The sequence below is a fragment of the Plasmodium yoelii genome, assembly GCF_900002385.2.
Source record: "Plasmodium yoelii strain 17X genome assembly, chromosome: 7".
Classification (NCBI taxonomy): Eukaryota; Apicomplexa; class Aconoidasida; order Haemosporida; family Plasmodiidae; genus Plasmodium; species Plasmodium yoelii.
Window position 1 is genome coordinate 459,673 of NC_036179.2, and position 22,700 is coordinate 482,372.

The 22,700-nt window shown below is 22.3% G+C and overlaps 5 protein-coding genes across 5 annotated transcripts; 3 read left to right on the top strand and 2 right to left on the bottom strand.

Annotated features, from left to right (window-relative positions):
- Nucleotides 1–427: 427 nt before the first annotated feature.
- Nucleotides 428–2,508, bottom strand: PY17X_0707500 (alpha/beta hydrolase, putative; the record flags this gene model as incomplete). Its single annotated transcript, XM_022955494.1, has 5 exons — nt 428–528; nt 771–1,058; nt 1,182–1,219; nt 1,330–1,922; nt 2,023–2,508. 5 exons carry the CDS (start codon nt 2,506–2,508, stop codon nt 428–430), a joined length of 1,506 nt encoding a protein of 501 aa, XP_022811767.1.
- An 889-nt stretch (nt 2,509–3,397) lies between these two features.
- On the bottom strand, nt 3,398–8,013 carry PY17X_0707600 (histone acetyltransferase GCN5; the record flags this gene model as incomplete). Its single annotated transcript, XM_725502.2, has 4 exons — nt 3,398–3,559; nt 3,661–4,172; nt 4,334–4,748; nt 4,894–8,013. 4 exons carry the CDS (start codon nt 8,011–8,013, stop codon nt 3,398–3,400), a joined length of 4,209 nt encoding a protein of 1,402 aa, XP_730595.2.
- A 3,861-nt stretch (nt 8,014–11,874) lies between these two features.
- PY17X_0707700 (RNA-binding protein, putative) lies at nt 11,875–13,041 on the top strand (the record flags this gene model as incomplete). Its single annotated transcript, XM_022955496.1, has 3 exons — nt 11,875–11,934; nt 12,043–12,492; nt 12,685–13,041. The coding sequence occupies 3 exons, from the start codon at nt 11,875–11,877 to the stop codon at nt 13,039–13,041; spliced, it is 867 nt and encodes a 288-aa protein (XP_022811768.1).
- Nucleotides 13,042–15,204: 2,163 nt separating this feature from the next.
- On the top strand, nt 15,205–16,583 carry PY17X_0707800 (RWD domain-containing protein, putative; the record flags this gene model as incomplete). Its single annotated transcript, XM_022955497.1, has 5 exons — nt 15,205–15,403; nt 15,631–15,740; nt 15,921–16,085; nt 16,275–16,431; nt 16,528–16,583. 5 exons carry the CDS (start codon nt 15,205–15,207, stop codon nt 16,581–16,583), a joined length of 687 nt encoding a protein of 228 aa, XP_022811769.1.
- A 741-nt stretch (nt 16,584–17,324) lies between these two features.
- Nucleotides 17,325–21,731, top strand: PY17X_0707900 (serine/threonine protein kinase VPS15, putative; the record flags this gene model as incomplete). Its single annotated transcript, XM_022955498.2, has 4 exons — nt 17,325–17,492; nt 17,690–17,814; nt 18,031–18,312; nt 18,605–21,731. The coding sequence occupies 4 exons, from the start codon at nt 17,325–17,327 to the stop codon at nt 21,729–21,731; spliced, it is 3,702 nt and encodes a 1,233-aa protein (XP_022811770.2).
- Nucleotides 21,732–22,700: the final 969 nt, after the last annotated feature.

The following is a 22,700-nucleotide window of genomic DNA, read 5'->3' on the forward strand; positions in this document are numbered from 1 at the left end:
ATATGAATGTATGCATATAGAATATGTATTTGTTTCTCCATGCTTAAATAATGCTTTTGTTTTCGTTTGATAGCCTTAATATTTTTTTCTATGTATTTTTTTTGGTACTTTTTTATTTGAATCACAAAAAAAATTTAAATAAAAATGTTATACATATTATATAGATTATAAAAAATTAAAACATTATATATAAAACAAAAATTTGCTGTTGTATGGGTGTATATATGTTAAGAGTAAATCCTAAAATATCATAACTTAATAAAAAAAAATTAAGAATAATAAATTAGATCAAATAATAAATATATAGGTTGAAACATTACAACTACAAAATACATTATAAAAAATGATTAATCATCCCTATTTTCGGATGCATATACTTTTGTCTATATAAGGAATGTAGTATGTTATAGGAAGGGACATATTATTATTAATTTTTTTGGAGACTTAATGGACAATCTTCCTTGAAATATGTAATAGAACTTTGCAAGTTGCTATTCCATGTTAGAGACTTTTTATAAGTATTTTTATCTAAAAAAAAGTAAAGAATAAAAATTAAATAAATAAGAACAAAGGAAATGATTGAAAAAAAGAAAATTAATAAAAGTAGAAATCGTAATATTTATAAAATACTATAAGCATAAAAAAAAAATGTAAATATTTTGCATCAGGAAGAAAAAAATATGCATAATCTTCTTGAAACGGTTTTATGGTTTTCAACTTTTTTATTTATATAGTTCACCATGTAATTATATTTTTTTCTTTTGTCATACTTGATTTTAAAGAACTTCGTGAGCTTTGCATATGCAATAATTTGAAAGGTTTTTCGCTAGTTCCTTGAATTTCTTCAAATTTATTATTATGTTCATTTAATTTGTTGAATTTATCTATATTATAATCTGTGTTCATGTTATTATTTTCAGTTGGATTATCTAGCATATTATCTTCATCTGAAAATACATCTTGATAATCGTTAGAACATCCTGAACCGTTAATTTGATCACATACTTGTATGGGATCATTGTTGTTTTCTCCCGTTTGAAATGTACATTCATTTTCGTCTACAAGGGAAAAAATGAAAAATAAAAAATAAAAAATAAAAAATGAAAAAATAAAAAATAAAAAATAAAAAATGAAAAAATAAAAAAATGTCCATTTCTATGTCCATATTTGGGTCGACTTACAGACTTTTGAGGTGCGCAAAGAATCCACACTGGATTGGCTAAATTGTTAGAAAACATAAATTGGTGAATAAGAAAATAAATAATATGTATATACATATATGGTAATTGATTTTGATAAATATTCACAGCTTTTATATTTTGAACTTACTTTAAACCAGTGGAAGAACTAAGCGAAAGCTTTGACTGATATTTAAAACAAACAAACTTCTTTACCTTGTCAATTATTTTATTTTTTTTATTATTTTTTTTAGTTATTAATCTATCAATATAATCAAATTCATATGCATATTTTTCTCTTAAAAATGTAAATAATTTATAATAAGTAGACACATCAAATATTTTGTCTCTTATATCATTTTCAAAATTATAACTATATAAGATAGATTTCATAGCTATTATTAATTTACTATCATATGTATATGCTTCATGTGATTGTGTTCCTTTTTCAGCTATATAAATTATTTTTTTTGCTTTTTTTTGTTTATATGCTAAATATAATGAATGAGCAGGATGAACAATACTATCACTTTTTGAAATTATATAAATTGTTGGAATTGTTATGTCTTCAATAAAAAATACTGGACATACATTATTTATATCGTAGTTAAATTTTTTTTTTATTTTTCTTCTTGTAAAATATAAACAAATATTTTTAAAAATTATTTCTTTTTTTTTTTTTGCACACAAATTAAATGTTGTTTTATACAATTCGATTAGGGACACAAAAGGGGATTCCAAAATCTGGGAATTCGAAAAAAAAAAAAAAAAAAAAAAAAAAGTAACCAAAATAATGAACAACAAAATTATTATAAAAAATAAACTTTTAATATTCCTTTATTACCAACATCTTTATATTCTGATCCAAAGCAGCTGCTATTATCGAACTCGCTGCTCCGGAATGTTTTCCCCAAAGAACAAAATTTTTTATTTTTTCTACATTTCTTAAATGATTTAAAATTAAATATAAATCTTGAGTTTCATTCCAACCTTTTGTTGAATAGTATCCATCAGATAATCCACAACCGGCACAGTCAAATGAAAAAACAGAACATTCACAAACTAAAAGAATATGTAATATATCTAAAACTTCTAATTGGCAACTACTAGTAGAATGTGTGTATATAACACAAGGTGTATTTTCGCTATAATTAAATGGTGTAAAAAAACAACATTTTAATTTTTCACCTCTTCGATTTTTTATTATTATATCTCTTCTATAATAATTTTTATCATAAAAATGCAAAAAAATTGGACCTAAAAATGCTTCATCATATTTATCTCTTGGGTGTCTTAAAAAAAACATAAGCAATTCGTATAAATGAAACATATCCTTGATCCATTAAAAAATTTTATTTAATTTGATTTAAAAAAAAATTTTAAATTATTTCTTAAATTAATTCTTTAAATATGTGTATCTATATAAATGAAAGCAAAAAATATATGTTGCAAACTTGTCTTCCTTTTTTATTTTATTTTATTTTTTTTTAAATATTTATCTTATTCTAACCTTCCCACACATATTGCGTTACTTACTATGCTTATCAAATTTGATATTTTTAATTTTACTTTATTTTAGTCAAAAAACGTGTTTCGCATTTTATATAATCCTATTAAATTTTGTTTTTTTTCAAAAAAAAATAATATCCATATTTACCGAATAAAAAAATGTAAAATATATGCACATATTTCTGACTGCATAGATTATGTATTTTCCCTTTCGAAATTATTATCATCATCATTGCATGTTATCATTGCATACTATTATTATTATTATTATTGATAAAAGGGGGAAAAGACATACGGAATTATAAATGTGCCCGTAAAATGTACAGGCATCATAAAAAAAATTAATCAAAATTAATAAAAATTGATAAAAATTAATAAAAATTAATAAAAATTAATAAAAATTAATCAAAATTAATCAAAATTAATAAAAAATAATATTTTCTTTTTAAATAAAAAATATATATTTCAATTAAGTTTGAAGTTGGCCGGAGTTCAAGGCTAAGGAGTAACAATTAAAATGACAAAAAAAAAAAAAAGAAAAATAAAAATAAAAGAAAAAATAAAAGAAAAAATAAAAGAAAAATAAAATAAAAATAAAAATAAACCATCTTGGCCTAATGTTCCACATTTATAACTATATTAGGATATCCTCTGTTTTGTTTGTCTCAAACAGATATATGCACATATCTAAACGAAAGTATGTGTAAGCGTTACTTTGCCATTTCGCTAATTTCTTCATATTTGGGCCAGATTAAGGCTTGTAATTCATTGGCATATTTAAAGTATATCGTTGTTGGCGCATTGTATAATCGGCAGTTATCAAACATCCTCTTCAACTCAATTCCAAAGTCTTCCTTCGTCTTATATTCCCCCTGCACAGTGCAAAACACGCAATATAAAATATAAATATATAATGCAAAATATAAAGACGCAACATATGATGTATAATGCAAAATGAACAGCGCAAACTTACATGACGGGCTTTCCTTCGCATCGTTAAGATATCAGTGGGTTCTTTGATGATGTCATAATAATCTGGGGCTTCAGAAAGGCTGACTGGTTTTAAAAAAGGCCAAGCAGATTGTTGTTTTTCCAAATAATCAAGAACATTTATAATTTGATCTTTTAATTGAACTTCTTTATGATGTGTTTTTTTTGTTGTCATATCTTTATATTCTTTTTTCCATCCAATTTCCAATAAGCCTGGAATATTATTAGGGTGTAAATTTCCTCCTTTATTTTCAGTAAAATAATTTAACCCTTTAAATATAATTTGGGGTTTTATAAAATGTATTGCCTTTTTTACTGTTTTTTTTTGTTCATATAACATTTCAGATAATCTTAAATAATTTATATTTGGAAATATATAACATTCCATTAATGTTCCTCCATCATAATCTTTTATATACCCAAACCATCTCTCTTTTGGCATCGAAATCTTTTGTGAAAACCCCTGTTTTCTAAAATACCCGATGGCAAAGTTATCTAAAAATAGGGAAAAAATAAAAATTGGGACAAAATTGGAACAAAATTGGGAAAAAATTGGAACAAAATTGGGACAAAATTGGGACAAAATTGGGACAAAATTGGGACAAAATTGGGACAAAATTGGGACAAAATTGGGACAAAGTTGGGCAGCATTTTACCTGCATATGTTAGAAAATATTCAATTCCAAACTTTTTGACATGCTCTTTTAAATGATTCATAAGTCTGGTTCCATATCCTTTAACTTGCTCTGTTGATGTAACTGCTAAAAATGCAATTTCAGCAAACTTTTGTTCAAAATATGGTCTAAAACAAACACCACCAATTACTGTATTTTTTTTAAGTAAACAAAATGTATAATGATTTCTATCAAATACCAATCTCACAATATATTCTCTAGGCATTTTAGGTAATTGTCTTGAAAATATATTTTTTAATGTTATTAATTTAATTAAATGATCAGGTTCTCTATCATTTGTTATACATTCAAAAGTTATAATTCCCATGTTTTCTTCTTTTGCTCCTCCAGCATCTCGATGCAAATATCCCAAGCCAGTTTCTGATGGCAGTAGAGACTTTCAAAAAAAAAAAAAAAAAAAAAATTAAAAAAAAAATAAATAAAAAAATAACTAAAAAAATAACTAAAAAAATAAATAAAAATATATAGCACACAGATGCATGCATAATGGCGCTGCACATTATCTAAAGTGAAAAAGGTACCTGCAACTTGTCGCTCTGCTTTGTTGCATTCAAAAAGAGCATCAATGCAACATTGATAGGAAGATTTGCTTCCAAGCAAATGTGAAGAAAAAAATATTTTATTTTTTTTTTTACTGCTGTTTTTTTCAAATCTTCAATTATACTATCATAATTACATAATAAAACAGTATGTAAAAAATCTCGTGAAAAACATTTGCTGATAATATTTCCACTTGATTGTTCTTTTTTTAAAAATAGTTTCCATTTTGAATATATTGTTTCATAATTAGGATCATAAATTAAACCGGAATTATTTAATCTTGTATTTACTGGCATTAATTGTTGTAAATTTAATATAGAACATATACTTTTTGTTATTTCACCTAATATATAATTATTTTCATTATCTTTCATTTCTGGTTTCATATTGTTATTATTACTCATGCAATTTTCTGCATTATTTATGTTACCACTTTTTTTGTTTCCATCTTCATCTACTATTTGGTTATTTTTACACGGCGCATCTACTCCACCATTCCCATTTTGATTTTTATTTTGATTTTGATTTTGATTTTGATTTTCATTTTCATTTCCATTTCCATTTCCATTTCCATTTTCATTCTCATTCCCATTCTCATTCCCATTTTCAACTTTTATTTTTTTTTTTTTTCGTATTGTATTATCATCATTTCCATCCTCTTTATCAATTTCATTCTCATCAATAATATCATCAGCATTTCTTTTATTTTTGTTATTTTCTTCTTTTTCAATTATTTGTTCAGAATTTTCTAATAATATATTTTGCTCCCCTTTTGAATTTTTATCTGAATCTAATATGTTTGCTTCTCCACATTTTGTAGTTTCATTTTTTAAAACATTCTCATCCTCTTCATTTTGTTCGTTTTCTTCTTTTTCGTCTTTTTCTTTATATACCAAATCTTCACTATTATAAAAGTCAGTTAAATATTCATGTAATGAATTATTAACAATGTAATAAATTATATTATATATTTTTTCATGATTAGGTAATTTAGAGCAATATTTTCCATTTACAAAATATGAGCTTAAATCGATTCCATCTATATTTTTTAAATCTATATTATCATTAAACTTTAAATTTTCCATACGAATATTTTTTATTGTATTTTTATTATTCTCTCCTTCAACATTATTTATATTTTTATTATTTGAATTTTTAATATTATTTTTTTTGCAATTTTCATTATCTTTAATACTTTTATCTTTATCAATAAATGCTGACGAATTTTTTTTATTTAAATTTCCATCTATATTGTTTGAAATTACATTATTATTATAAGATAAATTTCCTAAAACACCAATTACACCACTAGAAGGGTTTGTAATATTTATATCGTTTAAGGAATTATTGTTAATTCCATTTATTTGTGTATTCATTAAAAAATTGTTTGGGATGTTTTGGATGTTTTGGATGTTTTGGATGTTTGGGATGTTTTGGATGTTTTGTATGTTTGAGATGCTTGAGATGTTTGGAATGTTTTGTATGTTTGGAATGTTTGGGATGTTTGGGATGTTTGGGATGTTTGGGATGTTATTATTTATTATGCTTCCCATGCCACCCATGCCACCCATGCCCCCCATATTTCCTACATTTCCTACATTTCCCACATTCCCTACATTTCCTACATTATTATATGGTGGTATCATATTAAAGTTATGTGAATTTATAGGAAAATTGATGGGGTTAAAATTTTTCATTATTATTACATTGTTGTTATTATTCATACGATTGATATGACTAGCCATTATTTGATTATAAACATTTGGATTGTTTCCAATATTGTTTATATCTATTCCATCTAATTTTGTAAAATCTTTTTTCCCATCATTTGAAATCGGAATATTATTATTATTATTATTATTTAGATGATCATGTCTATATTCTTCTTCATTTTCTTTAACCATAATTCCATTTGTTGTTTTACCAGATTCATTTATTTTATTTCCTCTATATGTTTTTCCAGATGCTGTTAAATTAAAATTCTTAGATCCCATTATTAAATTTTTATTAACATTAAAAGGGTTGTTCATATTATTATTAACATAATTTCCACCAATTACCATTTTATCATCTCCTTGAAATACATCATATTTTATATTATTCCCATCTATATTTCCAATTGTATTGTTACTTACATTTGTTTTATTTGTTACATTGTTATTTCCAATTATATTATCATGTTTTATATTTACTTCTATTTTATTTTTAATTTTATCATCATAAATTTGTTTTGATAAGTTATCCACTTCATCATTATTTTCATTTCTCAAATTTTCATTTATCAATTTTTCATTTATCAAATTTTCATCCTCATCATTCCCACACTTTTTTTTATCTTTCCATGCATTCCCATCATCCCCATCATTCCCATCATTTCCGGCATCCCCAGCATTTCCAGCATTTCCAGCATTCTCAGCATTTCCACTATTCCCAGCATTTCCAGCATTTCCAGCATTTCCACTATTCCCAACATTCCCACCATTCTCAGCATTTCCAGCATTTCCATTTTCACCACTACTACACATTCGAATTTCGTCAGAATAGTTCAATAATGGTTGTGTATTTTGTTTTAAATATTTTTTATTTATTGTAGTTAAGAATGTATTTCTCTCTAAGGATATGTCCCCATAAGTTTTATCAAAATTTTGGTTATAGCTTTCATTGTGATTATTTTTGTTTTTTATTACTTGGCAATTTATATTAGATTTAACATTTTCCCAATTATTTGTAGAATCACTATTTGTAGAATCACTATTTGTCGAATCACTATTTGTAGAATCACTATTTATAGAATCACTATTTATAGATGTAATAGATAAGGTGTCTTGTTTATATATAGATATTGGATACACATGTTTCGTTTTCGAATTTATTTGAAGATTTTCAAAGTTTGGATTATTTCTTTTCACATTTTTGACACTATTTAACAGACCTATTCTTTTTATGTATATCTGATTAATAATATCATTTATTTCGGTATATTTATAATAAATATTTCCAATAATTTGAATATAATCTATATAGTTGTATATATTTTCATTTTTTAAAAAATTGTGATAAGGAGGAAACCTACTATTTTCATTGGTCACAATACATTCCATTTTTTGTTTCGTCCGTTATATTTTTTCATAATGAAATAAAAAAAAAGCAAAAAAAAAAGCAAAAAAAAAAAGTAAAAAAAAAAAGTAATAAAAATAGTAATAATACTATAATATTTTAGTATTGGGAAAGCCCAAGTTATATATATGAAATTTTTTTTTTTTTTTTTTAATTTTAAAAAGGTATATAAAACTAATATATTTTTAAAAAGTTACATCAATCAAGTTTCCATTTATTATTATCATTTATTTTTTTTATTTTTTTTTATTTTTTATTTTTTCTTTATAAAAACAACCTTAACAAATAATTCTTAAAAATGTTAAAAAAAATATATATCAATTTTATTGGCAAATAAGAAACTTAATAAAACTTATATTTATTAACAAGAATAAAATGGCATGTATATATTAGTAGGCCATGTATATATTAGTATGGCATGTATATATTAGTATGCCATTATATATATACATGATAACATGTTAAATATTTTTTAATATATGGTTTTAGCAATAAATATATAACTAAATTATTAAAGAAATATATATTTATTATATAAAACAAATCAAAATAATTATATTCATATTTTATTTTTATATATTTAAAATGCGAAATTTTATTTTTTCTTTCCTCATTTATTTTTTAGCATATTTTTAACACAGAATTTTCTAAGTAAATACTTGCGTCATTTGGATTTGCATTTACATTATTGCATTTACATTATTGCATTTACATTATTGCATTTGCATTATTGCATCATTTTCCTTCCCTTATTTTTCACATTTCACATTTGATTTATTTACCCAACCAACTCTTTACTAATAAAACACATGATCATCAAAAAGAGGTTATGGTAGTAGGTGCACATATATATACTTGTTTTAAAAAAAAATATGAACAACTTTTTAAATACATATGCATATAAGCAGACAATATATATTCTCAATAGTTCGACATATTTATTATATTTATTACTAAAACAATTATTATAAATTCATTTTTACATTTTTCTTTCATTATTGATGTAAAACTATAAACACCTTTAAATACACACCTTATAATATAATTTTTGTTTGCTCATAAAACATTGGATTATATTTATAATATGACACAACCCATATTTGAAAAAATCCTTCTCTCTAAGTTTGTCCTCGAACAAAGCAGTAAAAAGTAAAGAAGTAAAAAGTAAAGCAGTAAAAAGTAAAGTAAAAAAAAGTAAAAAAGTAAAAAAAAGTAAAAAAGTAAAAAAAAGTAAAAAAAAGTAAAAAAGTATAACAATGATGAACCGTTCGATCGACATATCCAGCACATTCGTCTAAAATATTTTCATACATAATTTTTTATTTTTTTTTTTATTTATTTTATTTTATTTATTTTATTTTATTTATTTTATTTATTTATTTTATTTATTTATTTATTTATTTATTTATTTATTTATTTATTTATTTATTTATTTTATTTTATTTATTTTTTTATTTTTTTGTTTCGTTGGGGGTGGAAATAAGACTGAGTAATTTCTTGTCTTTTGAGAGTAGGTCATATTTGGGAACAATTTAATTTTTTTCAATTTTTTCAATTTTTTTTCAATATTTTCAATATTTTCAATTTTTTTTCAATTTTTTTTTTAATATTTTTTTCGATGTTTTAAAATTTATATAACTGGTATAATATGCCGAAATGGCTCACTTAGAGCCAGGCCAAACTTAAGAAAAGGAAAAAAAAAGGAAAAAAAAGGCAAAAAAAGGCAAAAAAAAGGCAAAAGAAATGGAAAAGAAAAGGAAAGAAAAGGAAAGCATGCCGATTTACATAAACTTGTATATATATTACATTTGTATTATTCTTTTCATTTTGTTTTGCATATATATTAAAAATGTAAAATCAGCATGATCTTTAAAACCATATTTTATATTTTTGTAGATATACGATTTTAAATTTACCAGGATAAAATATATCGAATAAAAAAAATTTGACACTCAATATATATAATGTATAAAATGAACAACACAAATTGTATATATTATACATCTGTTTATGTATTACTATTAAAAATGAATAAATTATATGCTTATTTATATAATATTCACCATTATAACATATGTGTATGTACAAACTACACATGTATACATATACATATACATATACATATACATGGATAATACATTATTTACATACAATTTTGGATTGCACACTTTGAAAAGAGTAGCTTGTTTAATTTTAAGAATGTTTCTATATTTCATATGTGCAATCTCATTTTAAATATAAAATAAATAAAAATTTGAAAACCCATGTAGCTACTACTATACTACTACTACTACTAATAAGGGTGACCAAAATATAGATAACAAAAATAAAATTGCATTCACCTCATTTAAAATATAAGAAAATATAATATAAATGTTACGAATGTAGTATGGATGCAGTACGAATGTAGTATGGATGTAATACGAATGTAGTATGGATGTAATACGAATGTAGTATGGATATTTATATGGCGTGGGGTATATTTATTATATAACTTACACATAATAATAATGAACTGTACATGTATATTTAATATTATATAGTGTTAGTAAAAAAACAAATGTTTGCTATTTTTTTTAATAAATTTCATACAATATACATACATACATACATACTACTATAAAAAAATAGTAAAAATAAAGATCGTTTCACTTATTTTATTTTTTTGTTTTTAATTTAGTTTGTTATTAGTTAATTTAATTACATTTTTTTTTATATTTATTACAGTGTTTTATATTATTTTTTTTATATCCTATTATATTTTGTCACAAAAAAAAATCGTATACGTCTATATAACATCCCCTAGATTAAAAGAAAAAGATATTATATAAATAATTTATTATGCCAATAAAAAAAAATATATAAAATGTTAATGTAATTATATATATATATATTTTATTTTTATAAGTGTTAATGATTTGCATATTATATAATGCATTATTCATTATTATATAATTTTAAATTGTAAATAAAACAAGCGTTATAAGAATAAATATTATAAATGCGGATGCATAGCCAGATAAGCAGTTGGCAAACAAAATATAGTAAAGAGATATTTTAACCTAAATAAATACGAGAAAAAAAAAATGAAGCAGCAGATTATATCATGAGGATAAATTAGAGAATATTTTTTTAACGCATTTATTATATTATATTATATAAAAAAAAATAATAATATATAAAAAATAACAATTAGTAAAATAAATATAAAAAAAAAACACAAAAAAATATATGTATAAAATACAAATATCCCATAATAATAAGAAAAATTAAGTACAAAAATATATAATTGTACAAATCAAAATTAAATAGTACTTTCAAGGCAAAAGACTTGCCGATGTTTAGGAAACATCCTAAGCTATATTATGATATTGTATATATATATATATACATATATACTATATACAAATTATAAAAAAAAAGCAAAAAAAACCAAAAAAAAACAAAAAAAAACAAAAAAAAACCAAAAAAATCATCATAAAAATATAAACTGGATTTACGAACATTTGTTTATCCTTTTGTATGTTTTGTATTTTTTTTTATTAACATAATTTTATTTTTTTTTTTCTTTAAAAATAATATATATAATTTGAAATTTAAGACACATTTGCACGTATGTATATATATATATGTAAATATACATATTTATAACACATAATAATAATAATAAAAGCACATGCTTAAATGTGAAGTATCGCTTTTTATTTGATGGCTATTATATATAATTAAAAAAAAGGAGAAACGATATATGTAAATATATATTCTATATATACATATATACATTTACATATATAGTTTAACCTTATAAATTTACCTAAATAAATATTAAAAGTGCACAAAAAAAAATGTCAATAGCCAATTCGTCTAAAATATTTATAGGAAGTATTCCCAAAGACGTTACCGAGGTAATTGCATACCATATGTATGAATGCACATTCGTTTCATTTGCATTTTTCCTCCACATTTTTCCTCCGCATTTTCTGACATCCCATTTTATTTATATCTATATATAGGATGAACTAAAAACAGAAGTGGCAAAGTATGGAAATGTAGTTCAAGTGTATTATGTGCCCGCTACTACCCAAAGCCCAAGAGGCTGGGCATTTATTACTTATGAACAAAGGTCAGAAGCATATAAAGCAATAGAATCTTTAGATTATAAATGTATATTTCCAAATAGTCAGAGACCACTAGATGTGCGTTTTGCAAGTTATAAACACAATAATACAAATGATATGCAAGTAAATTCTATTAATAAAAATATATGGCAAAAACATGTAACATCTGATGGTCATCCATATTATTATAATTCTATAACTGGCCATTCTCAATGGGAAAAACCAAAAGAAATCACCCCAGTCAATTATCCCGCAAAAAATACAGTTGCTTCTTTTGGACCCCCTGGCGCTAATGTTTTTGTATTCCACTTGCCATCCCATTGGACCGACATGGAATTATATCAGGTAAGGCACCCCGCAAATGTAGAACTAGCGAACATGTAGAACTAGCGAACATGTAGAACTAGCGAACATGTAGAACTAGCGAACATGTAGAACTAGCGAACATGTAGAACTAGCGAACATGTAGAAACTAGCGAACATGTAGAAAATTGCCAAACTTCTGAACATGTTCACCCCCTACTTTTTTTGATGCAGCATTTTCAACACTTTGGATACGTAGTAAGCGCACGAATACAGAGAGATGCAAATGGAAGAAATAAAGGATATGGTTTTGTCAGTTTTAATAATCCTGAATCAGCATTAAATGCTATAAAAGGTATGCATGGATTTTATGTTTCAGGAAAACATTTAAAAGTTCAATTAAAAAAAGGTGAAGAACATTATATTCAATTAAATACACCAGCTCAACCACAATTAACACCTGCTCAACCATATACAGTCCAACAACCAATAATGGGAAATCATCCACAACCATATATGACACATATAATGTATGGGGGTATGGAATCTCCAAATCAAATGAGATATAATAATTATTCGTTAAGTAGATAATAAAATATTTATTTTATTTACTTATATATATGTAATATGCATATAATTTTTATATAAATAATATTACATATTTTCATAAATAAAAAAAAACCCTTGTTTTTATTATACATCCAATTATATTATATGCTTTTCGTTTTAAACGACTTTTTTTCAAACATACATTGGTATGTATTATTATTATATTTTTCTTTAATATGGTAAAATTTCTGTATGCACATATTCATATCATTATTATTTTTATATTATATAAATTAACAATGTTCAGCAGAAACATTTGTCATAATAAGAAAATTAAATATACATAATAATATTAATATAATTGATATAAATTTATATATTAACATAACAGGTACACATGTATATATATATATGTATATATGTATATATTGTATGTACATGTAATATGAAGTGGATATTGCTTTGCTTTTATTTTTGTGTGCACACCGAATAAGGAATATCTATTACATACATATGTCAACATATATATATATCCATGTACTATTTTAAATTTCCTTTTCTACCTCACTTTCTATATATACCATATTATTAGGCTATTTCGATTTGTTTTTGTTTCCAATTTAATTTTTTTAATTTAAGAAATCTACTCTTATATAGTCCACCATGTTGTTATTCATATAAAGTTTTATTTTTTATTTTTTTTTTTTTACTTTTTTAAAAATATTATAATTAACAATTTTTAATATATATATATATATGGAAGTGAAAATAACATACATATTTTTTCTTCTTCAAATATATATACATTCTTGGATATACATATGAACAATTTTATTTATGTAAATAATATATTAGAATTTGTGTTGTCTTATTTTAAAAAATTATAATGTTTTTAATAATAAAATAAAACACTTTTAACGTTGGAAAATATCAAAATTTATTTACATAATATCACACACATTTATTTCTCTAATTTTTCAAAATAACTTTAAATTAAAAAAATTATATTTCTTAAATATTTAACTTATGAACAGCTAGCTAATTTTTAATAAACAAAGGAATAACATTTAACTTCCTTAGATATATGGGCCCTACAAAATACATTTATTAATCTTGTAAAATTAAGTGTATGTGTTCATAGCACATTTCATAAAATATCTTTCAAAAAAAAAGGAAAACAAAATATACATATTTAATTTAACAAAATTTGTATAAAATAAATTGTTTCAAAACTGTTAAACATTTATTTGTAGTTCATATTTATTTTATACAAATTGTGTTAAATATATTTTTGATAGTTATATTTATAACTTTTCCATTTACTATGTCAATACTATTCTGTTCTTTTATTTTTATGTAAAAAAAAATATAATACCTATATGATGTTACTAGCAATATATGTTTTCATAATATTTAAAAACGATTTTTCTACATACCCATATGTCTGCTTATAAAACGAAACTAATAAATATTCTAATTAGGTTTTACTTTTTGTAAAGTTTATATTTAAAAAAAAACATACAAATATGAATATTCTTCATATTCGCATTATTTTCCAAATATTTTTTTTACCAATTTAATATGTTAATACCACATTTGTAAATGAATAGAAAAAAAAAAGTTATTTTCTTTCTTTCCTTCCACCAAATTAATCGTTTTATAGTGCCAATAACTATTATATTAAAATACCTGACATGTACATATAATTTTATTACATACATTGGCTATAATACCCTCATATTCGCTTACTAACTAAATTCTACAGCAGAACATTATATAAACACATTTTTTTCTAATTAAATATAGTAGAACTATTATATATTAATTTTGTAAATATGTAAGAAACAATATGTCAAGTGTCAAGCAAATCAGAAAACCATAGGAAACATATAATAAAAAATGCACAAAATATGTATAGTATAATAAATAAAATAGCGGGACGCATTTTGAAGTGCTGTAGCAAATATTGTCGTAATGTTCTTTTTTTTTCTTTTCCCTTATAGATTTGTATACATATATATATATATATATTTTTGTTTTTAATTTACCTTATATAAATATTCACAATCCTGAATTTACGTAATTCTTTTTATTTTATTAAAAAAAAAAAAAAGTTACAATATACATGGTATAATTTTAATATAATGTTAAGGACAAATTTTTAAAAAAAAAAAAAAAAAAAATATATATAAATATTATTAAACCATGGATTACAAAAGCGAGCAAGCAACGGAAAAGGAAAGTTTATCGTTGCTATATGAGTATACTAACGAATTTATTAATATTAATGATAACAGCTTTAAAATACTTATTGATAATAAAAATAAAAAACAATCATTTTATATACAATTTGAATATACAGAAACATATCCCAATGAACCTCCTATATATAAAATCGTTGATGGTAACACACACCTCATATATCAATATTTTCCAATTCATACTTCCTTACCCTCAATCTATCAATTTTATTTTTTTCACAAATTAATTTATATATGTCAATGTTACGTTGATTTTATATTAATTTCTTTATGATTTTTTTATACATACATCATCTTATATTATACAGACAATTTTATTCTAGTTAAATATTCATATATATCATTACTTTTTTTTTTTTTTTTTTATTAGGGAAAAATATATCTGAAACTTTAAAAGGAAATATAGAACAGCAAATTAAAGAGACTATTGAAAATAATTTGGGATATAGCATGATTTATAATATAGTCGAAAACATAAGGGTAAAGAATATAAATATTGTGATAATTATATGATCAATACATAATTTGTGAATCAGTTTGCCACAATATTAGTCATATGAATACGCATATAATATGTGTATATTTTTGTTTATCCTTTTTATACTATTATGGAATAAAAATATATATTAACGCGGAATGTTTTAAAACATTCTTTAACAGACATACATTTTGGAAGAGGTAGAAGAAAAATCCATGTACGATGAAATGCTTGAAAGGCAAATTAAGTCGAATGAACTTGATATAAACAAAGAGTTTGATGAGACAACAAATGAAATTAATGCCAACGAAAATGTTTTGGAAGTAAAGGAACTTTGTGAAGAAAAGGTTAAAAAAAAAAAAAAAAAAAATATATATATATATATATTTTATAAATGACTGTGTGTATGTACAGCTATTATTGCAACCGAAATGGAAAAAATACATTAACAATGTTACATTTTGTTATGAACATACATATTTAAATAATTAAAAACGAAAAAAATTATTGCTGTTCATATTTTTATACATATACAGTATCGAGTAACCGAAGAAGAATTCAATGCATGGAGAAAGGAGTTTTATAAAGACTATTTACCCGAAAATAAAAATATGAACAATGTGGATAACCCTACAGGGAAAGAGCTTTTTGAGAAAGGCAAATTTGATTTAACCGAAGCAGATTTTGAAGATGGTTATAATAATATTTTTATATATATTCTATGTTAATTATTTATTATGTTTTTATAAAACTTATGTATTTTATTTTTTACGTCATTTTTCTTTTTAGGTGAAGCAAAATGGTGTAACGAAGAATTATTTTGTGATATCGATTTAAATATTTAAGTATGTAAATATTATGCACAGTACAGAAAAATAATAACTTTTTTTTTTATTTAGGTATATGTTTTATTATTGTAAAAAAATAATTTTCATTAATTATAAATATTCTTATTTTCCCTAATTTTTTAATTATTCGTTTTCATATTTTTTATTATCATATATTTATGCACATATATATATATATATTATATATATATAGCAATGTATTTTTTTTTGTTGATTATATTCCTTATAGTAATAGCGATTTGAATTGTTTTACTTAATGCTTATATGCATAAACTCATGCATATATTTAATTATATATTTTTTGGCGCAACTGCTTTCTATGCTTAAAATAATTAAAAATAATTTAATAAAAATAAGGCTAGTTAAATAAGTATTTTTAAAGCGATCAATAAGAAATAAAAACAAATGCATGTTTAATTACCGACATATATGGTACTAAATATATACACCCTATATATAAATGCTATTATAACAATGGCTATTTATCTTTAAGATTATGTCATAAATTATTATTCCCAAATGATTTTTAACAGCTATTATTATGTGTACACGAAACGCAAATAAAATGGAATATTTCCTGCTATGCGTTTCTTCGCAGTTTTACTATAAAACTCATGTACATATAATAAGCATAGCTCAGTGACATATGTATTATATATACATGCATAGCTGTATGCTTTTTACTCAAGTATGAGCAAATTATAATTTCCGTCGTTTTAGCATCATTTTATCTATAAGATGGGGAATACATTATATAGTAATATAGGACAAAATACAACAGAACCAGATGAGATATATTGTAAATATTTGAATAATTTATACAACATATACAATTATTTGTTAAAATATGAGCATTTCTATTTTATGAATTCCTATACCCTCAATTCTTTTTGCCATGTACTTGAGGTAAACAAAAAAATGACCAAACACATCTAAAATTAGATTTGATCCCGTATAGACATTGGGCATACATCATTGTATACCTTGTTCATTAAAATAAAAAAAACCAGAAAAAAAAACCAGAAAAAAAAAACAGAAAAAAAAACAGAAAAAAAAACGTATCCATTTCAGTGTTCATTCGAATTTTATTTTCTCTCTTTTAGGGAATTAATAACAATGAGGGTCATGTACTAATCAAAATTTGTAAATTAAAAGGAGAAACACAAAAAATAAAAAGAATATTATATACACTCAAGTTCCTTTTTTCATTTGATCTCTTCCCAAATGTGTTAGTATTATTTACAAAGATTTATATATGTTTGCATTGCTAATATCATTTGCAATTTTTTGCAATTTTTTGTGATACAATTTAAGCTAGCTGTGTGTGAAAGAAAATAATTTATTTCATATCCATATTATCACCAAATTATAAAAAACAAAATAATATATGTACATATAATATACATACATGCACACATTTTCGTGAAACCTTTCCCTTTTTTAGGCTCCCATATAACCGAATGAGCGTCTACGAAAATAATATTTATATTTATAGAAAATTTATATTCAAAAGTTTAGATAACTATTTATTGAATGAACAAAATAATTATAGTTTTTGTTATTTTTATATATTTCAAGCATTACTATCAATAATACAGCTACACTCATTGGGTATTTATCATGGTCACATAAAAAGCGAAAACTTTTTAATACAAAATAATATGCATATTCTTATAACGGATATAGATATATTGAATAAATATATTTATTATATTCCAAAAATAAGGTACTATTACAATATATCAAAAAAAGTATAATTATATATTATTTTTGTGTCTATATAATGTATTATCTAACAATTTTGGTTTTCCTAATTTTTTTATATGATTTCGAACTAAAATTTATTTAATATAATTAATTTGTTCGGATATGTGTGAATATATTCTTAAAATAAATTTAATTCCATGATACACATGTATTGTTGTATATGGTTATTTATATATGTACAGTTATAGTCACTTTAAAATGATTAGAACATTTTGCACACTTTTTTATTTTTTATATTTTTTTTTGCCTAGGTATGACAACGAGAGAAAGGAAAAAATAAATAGAATGCAAGAAGATATATTCAACTTGGGAATATTAATTTTAGAAGTTTTATTAAAAAATAAAAATATTTCTTATTTATTTCATGATGAAAATTATGATGACAATAATGATAATTTTTATTCAGAAAAAAGAAAGCAAACAAAACTATATATGATGGAAAGTAAAAAGATAAAAAAATATCCAAATTTTGATAATAACATTATTAATATATCAAAAAAAAAAAATAGCGAAAATTTTTTTCATGCTTTATCCTTGCCGTTCATAAATAAAAAAATTATAAATGAAGAAGAAGATTATTTTCAAAAAAATAAAAATTTGAGAATGAATATAGACAAATATAAATATTATAACTATCATTATATTAATCATATTAATTATATTAACATATACAATGATATATATAACAATGGTACGTTTTACGAATTTGTGAATACAGGACGTGAAAATTTGACTAGCCAAAATGTTATTAAAAATAAAGCAATAATAAATGAAAACAACAATACAAAAAAAAAAAAAAATAGAAACAAGAATAGTACATATAATAATGATGATGTTGACATAAGTAGTGATACTGGACTTGATGATAAAATTATTCACGCTTATAGTGATTATGAATTATTTAATGATTATAAAGAAACAAAAAAAAATAAGCATTCCTCAAATAATCTTAATTTATATACACAATCAGATATTTATGCAAATACCGCATATACCTTAATTGGGAACTACAAAGATGTTGGAAATATTCGAAATAAAGAAAAGGATAAATACGTAAAATCTGAAATAAAAGAGCCCATAAATAATAGAAGATTAAGTTATTTTAATATGAACAAAAATGAAGGAAATAATGAGAGTCAAAATAGTTGTAAAAATAATATTTTATCTAATAATAAAATTCAAAATGATGTATATAATAAAACTACAAGTTGTGTTTTAAGTAGTAGTGAGAGTAGCGATTCGAATGTTAGAAGAAAAGAAAAAAGTGCTCCATATAAAATATGGAAAATAGTGAGCTTAGTTAAAAATCCGTTTGTTATTTATTCATTAATTAATCATTTTTTTTTAGAAAAAAATAAAAATATATTCCAAATATTTAATTATTGGTCTTATCATATTTTTCCGAGCACATATAAATATGTGTTTTTCCCTCTTTGTGTACTTAAATTTCACCCAATCTTTCGAAAATCCGAATTTTTTATTTTATTAATACATTTTAATTTGCCATTTATATTATTTAATTTTGATATCTTTTCAAAAAAAGAAAAAGACAAATACGCTTTAATAAAAAGAGCTTCAAATATTTATAAAAAAAAAAAAAATGAAAAAAAAAAAAATTATGGCTATTTCAATACCGATTGTCAAACAAGTCATAATAATAGAGTCTTAAAAACGAGTTTTGGAAAATATCAGAAAAAAAAAAAAAAAAATATAAACACAATTGCTTACTATATAAATGTTGTTAAAAAACATACAACCAATATTAATAAATATCAAATGCAAACTTACATCAATGATGCAAATCTAAATAGTGAAGTAAAGGCACAAATATTGGAACAATGGAAAGTATATAAAAAGCAAAAAAAAATGGAAAGAAAAAATGGAAGAAGAAATAGTAAAAAATTGTATCATTGCAAATCTTATTTCCCTTTCCCAATATTATCCTATAGTAATACCCATGATTTTTATAAATTTTTTTTACAATTTTACAAAAATGTGTATTTTTCCATATTTTATGGCAAAAAAAGTTATATGGATATTTTCAAATTTTTTGAAATATACAAAAGATATATTTATTTATCTCTATTTAGAGACTTTTATTTTAAAAACGCAAAAATTAGTAATCCGCCTCTTGGCCAAATTAATAATCCACCTCTTGACCAAATTATTAATCCGCCTCTTGGCCAAATTATTAATCAAGACATAAAAAAAAAATATTCTACAAAAATTTATAATACTTCTAATGAGGATAACTATAAATGGAACTACAGTGAAGATATATATCAACTAATAAATATATTAATCTGTTCTTATAACTTTATTTTGTATGATTCTATTAAAATGTTAATTCTTGAAATTATATATCTAATAATATGTCATATAAAAAATGAAAAATTAGAAAGAGAATTAATACCTTTTTTATTTTATTGTTTTAAAAAAACAAATGATGAAAATATTAAAGTTATTATAATAAAATGTATTTATATTATAATAAATAACGGGAATAAATGTGATTATTTCTATATGTACATAGATAAATTTTTGCCTAAATTTTTCATGCTGAAAAATACAATGCAAAATTATCAAAAATATGTACATGCAAAATATTTACCTCTTTTTTCAACATTAACAATTCAGTATATATATAATTCTTGCTTATTAAAACAAATGGGAAAAATATCATTAAAAAATAGAGAAAAAAAAGAGATCTCAAAAAATAATATGCAAGATACAACAAGTCTTGATGATAGTTTTTATTTTACCAATAACCAAACAAGCGATACATGTAGTAGTATAGATATTTATGACACAATGAGTGATGATAATAACAATATTTTAACGGAATCTGCATATATGGCAATACTAAAAGATATACGAAATAAATTTATATCCACTTTAAATGAAACAAATGATTTAATTTTATTCGAATTTTATCAAAATATAATTATTTTTTGTACAATTATGAATAAAAAATGGGTTAAAGTTTATATATTACCATATATGCTAAAAAATAGTTATAAAATAAAAAATATTTTTATAAAAGCTATTTGTATTAAAACAATTATTATAATTGTCTTTTATATTAATGAAAAAGGACCATTTGAAATTCTTTCAGAATATATTAACTCTATAATTTTAGATAAAAACAATGATTTAATTTTAAAAATTTTGTTATATGAATTTCTTTTTATATTAAAAAAAAATTATAAAAAGTGGTCAATATGTACTACTTCCAAAACACAATATAATATGATAATTATGAAATCTCAAAAACACCAAAATATGAAAAAAAAAAAAAAAAAAAAAAAAAAATATTGTTCCACTTTTATTTTTCAAAAAAATCAATTTCACTCCCCTTTTAAATCATACATCCTCTAAAATCGCAGATCTAACATACAATATAATTCATATTTTACAAAAAATTTAATTATAGAGATATTATATATATATGTGTGTGTGTGTGTGAATTACAAAAATAACATATATGGGTATATATTATTTTAATTAACAAAAATTCTACAATAAAACACCAAAATAAATACAACAGTATAATAATGACAATAGACTATCGTTTTTATTTTTTATACTGTAAATAGAATCCAATATTTTCCTTTTTTTTTTTTTGTCACAACTTTTAGAAAATATAATAATTAATTTTTTTTTGTTTTTATTAAAAATGTATAATTTGGGCATCGAAATTTAAAATAATTTATTATATCCTTTTTCGCATTGCCCATGAATTACATTATATTTTCACATTTATTTTTAATACCTTAAATTAATTGAAAACGTTTATGTTAATAAATGCATAATATATTTATACAGTCATGTAGGCATTTCTAATGCTCTCTTTTTTTTCTCCGCTTTTTGGCAAACATAGATTAATCGCTCTAAAAGGTGCTAGTTACACATGCAGAAATGTTAGAATCGCCATTATATATATACATGTAGTATTTATATGTACATTTTTTTTTTTACTTTATTCGTTAGCTATTTAATTTTTTTTTTATAAAAATTTCATTTTACAACCCATGTAATATAAGGCACACCTAACAAAATATATATTATACATAATATAAATATATGTAAAATTATTTTTATCTATTTATATAAGCACTATTCACAATCTCGATTTTTTTTTTTGGAGACGTAACAACGCCGATTGATATTCATTTTATGTTAAAACGTATACAACACATAAAAAAATTATATATATAAATAAATTTAAATAATTAAAATTAACTCAAGTAAATTTAAATATGTATATATATATATATTACTAATTTACTTTTCATTATTTTATTTTTTTTTTTTGAATAATAAAATCAATGGAACCAAATATTTACT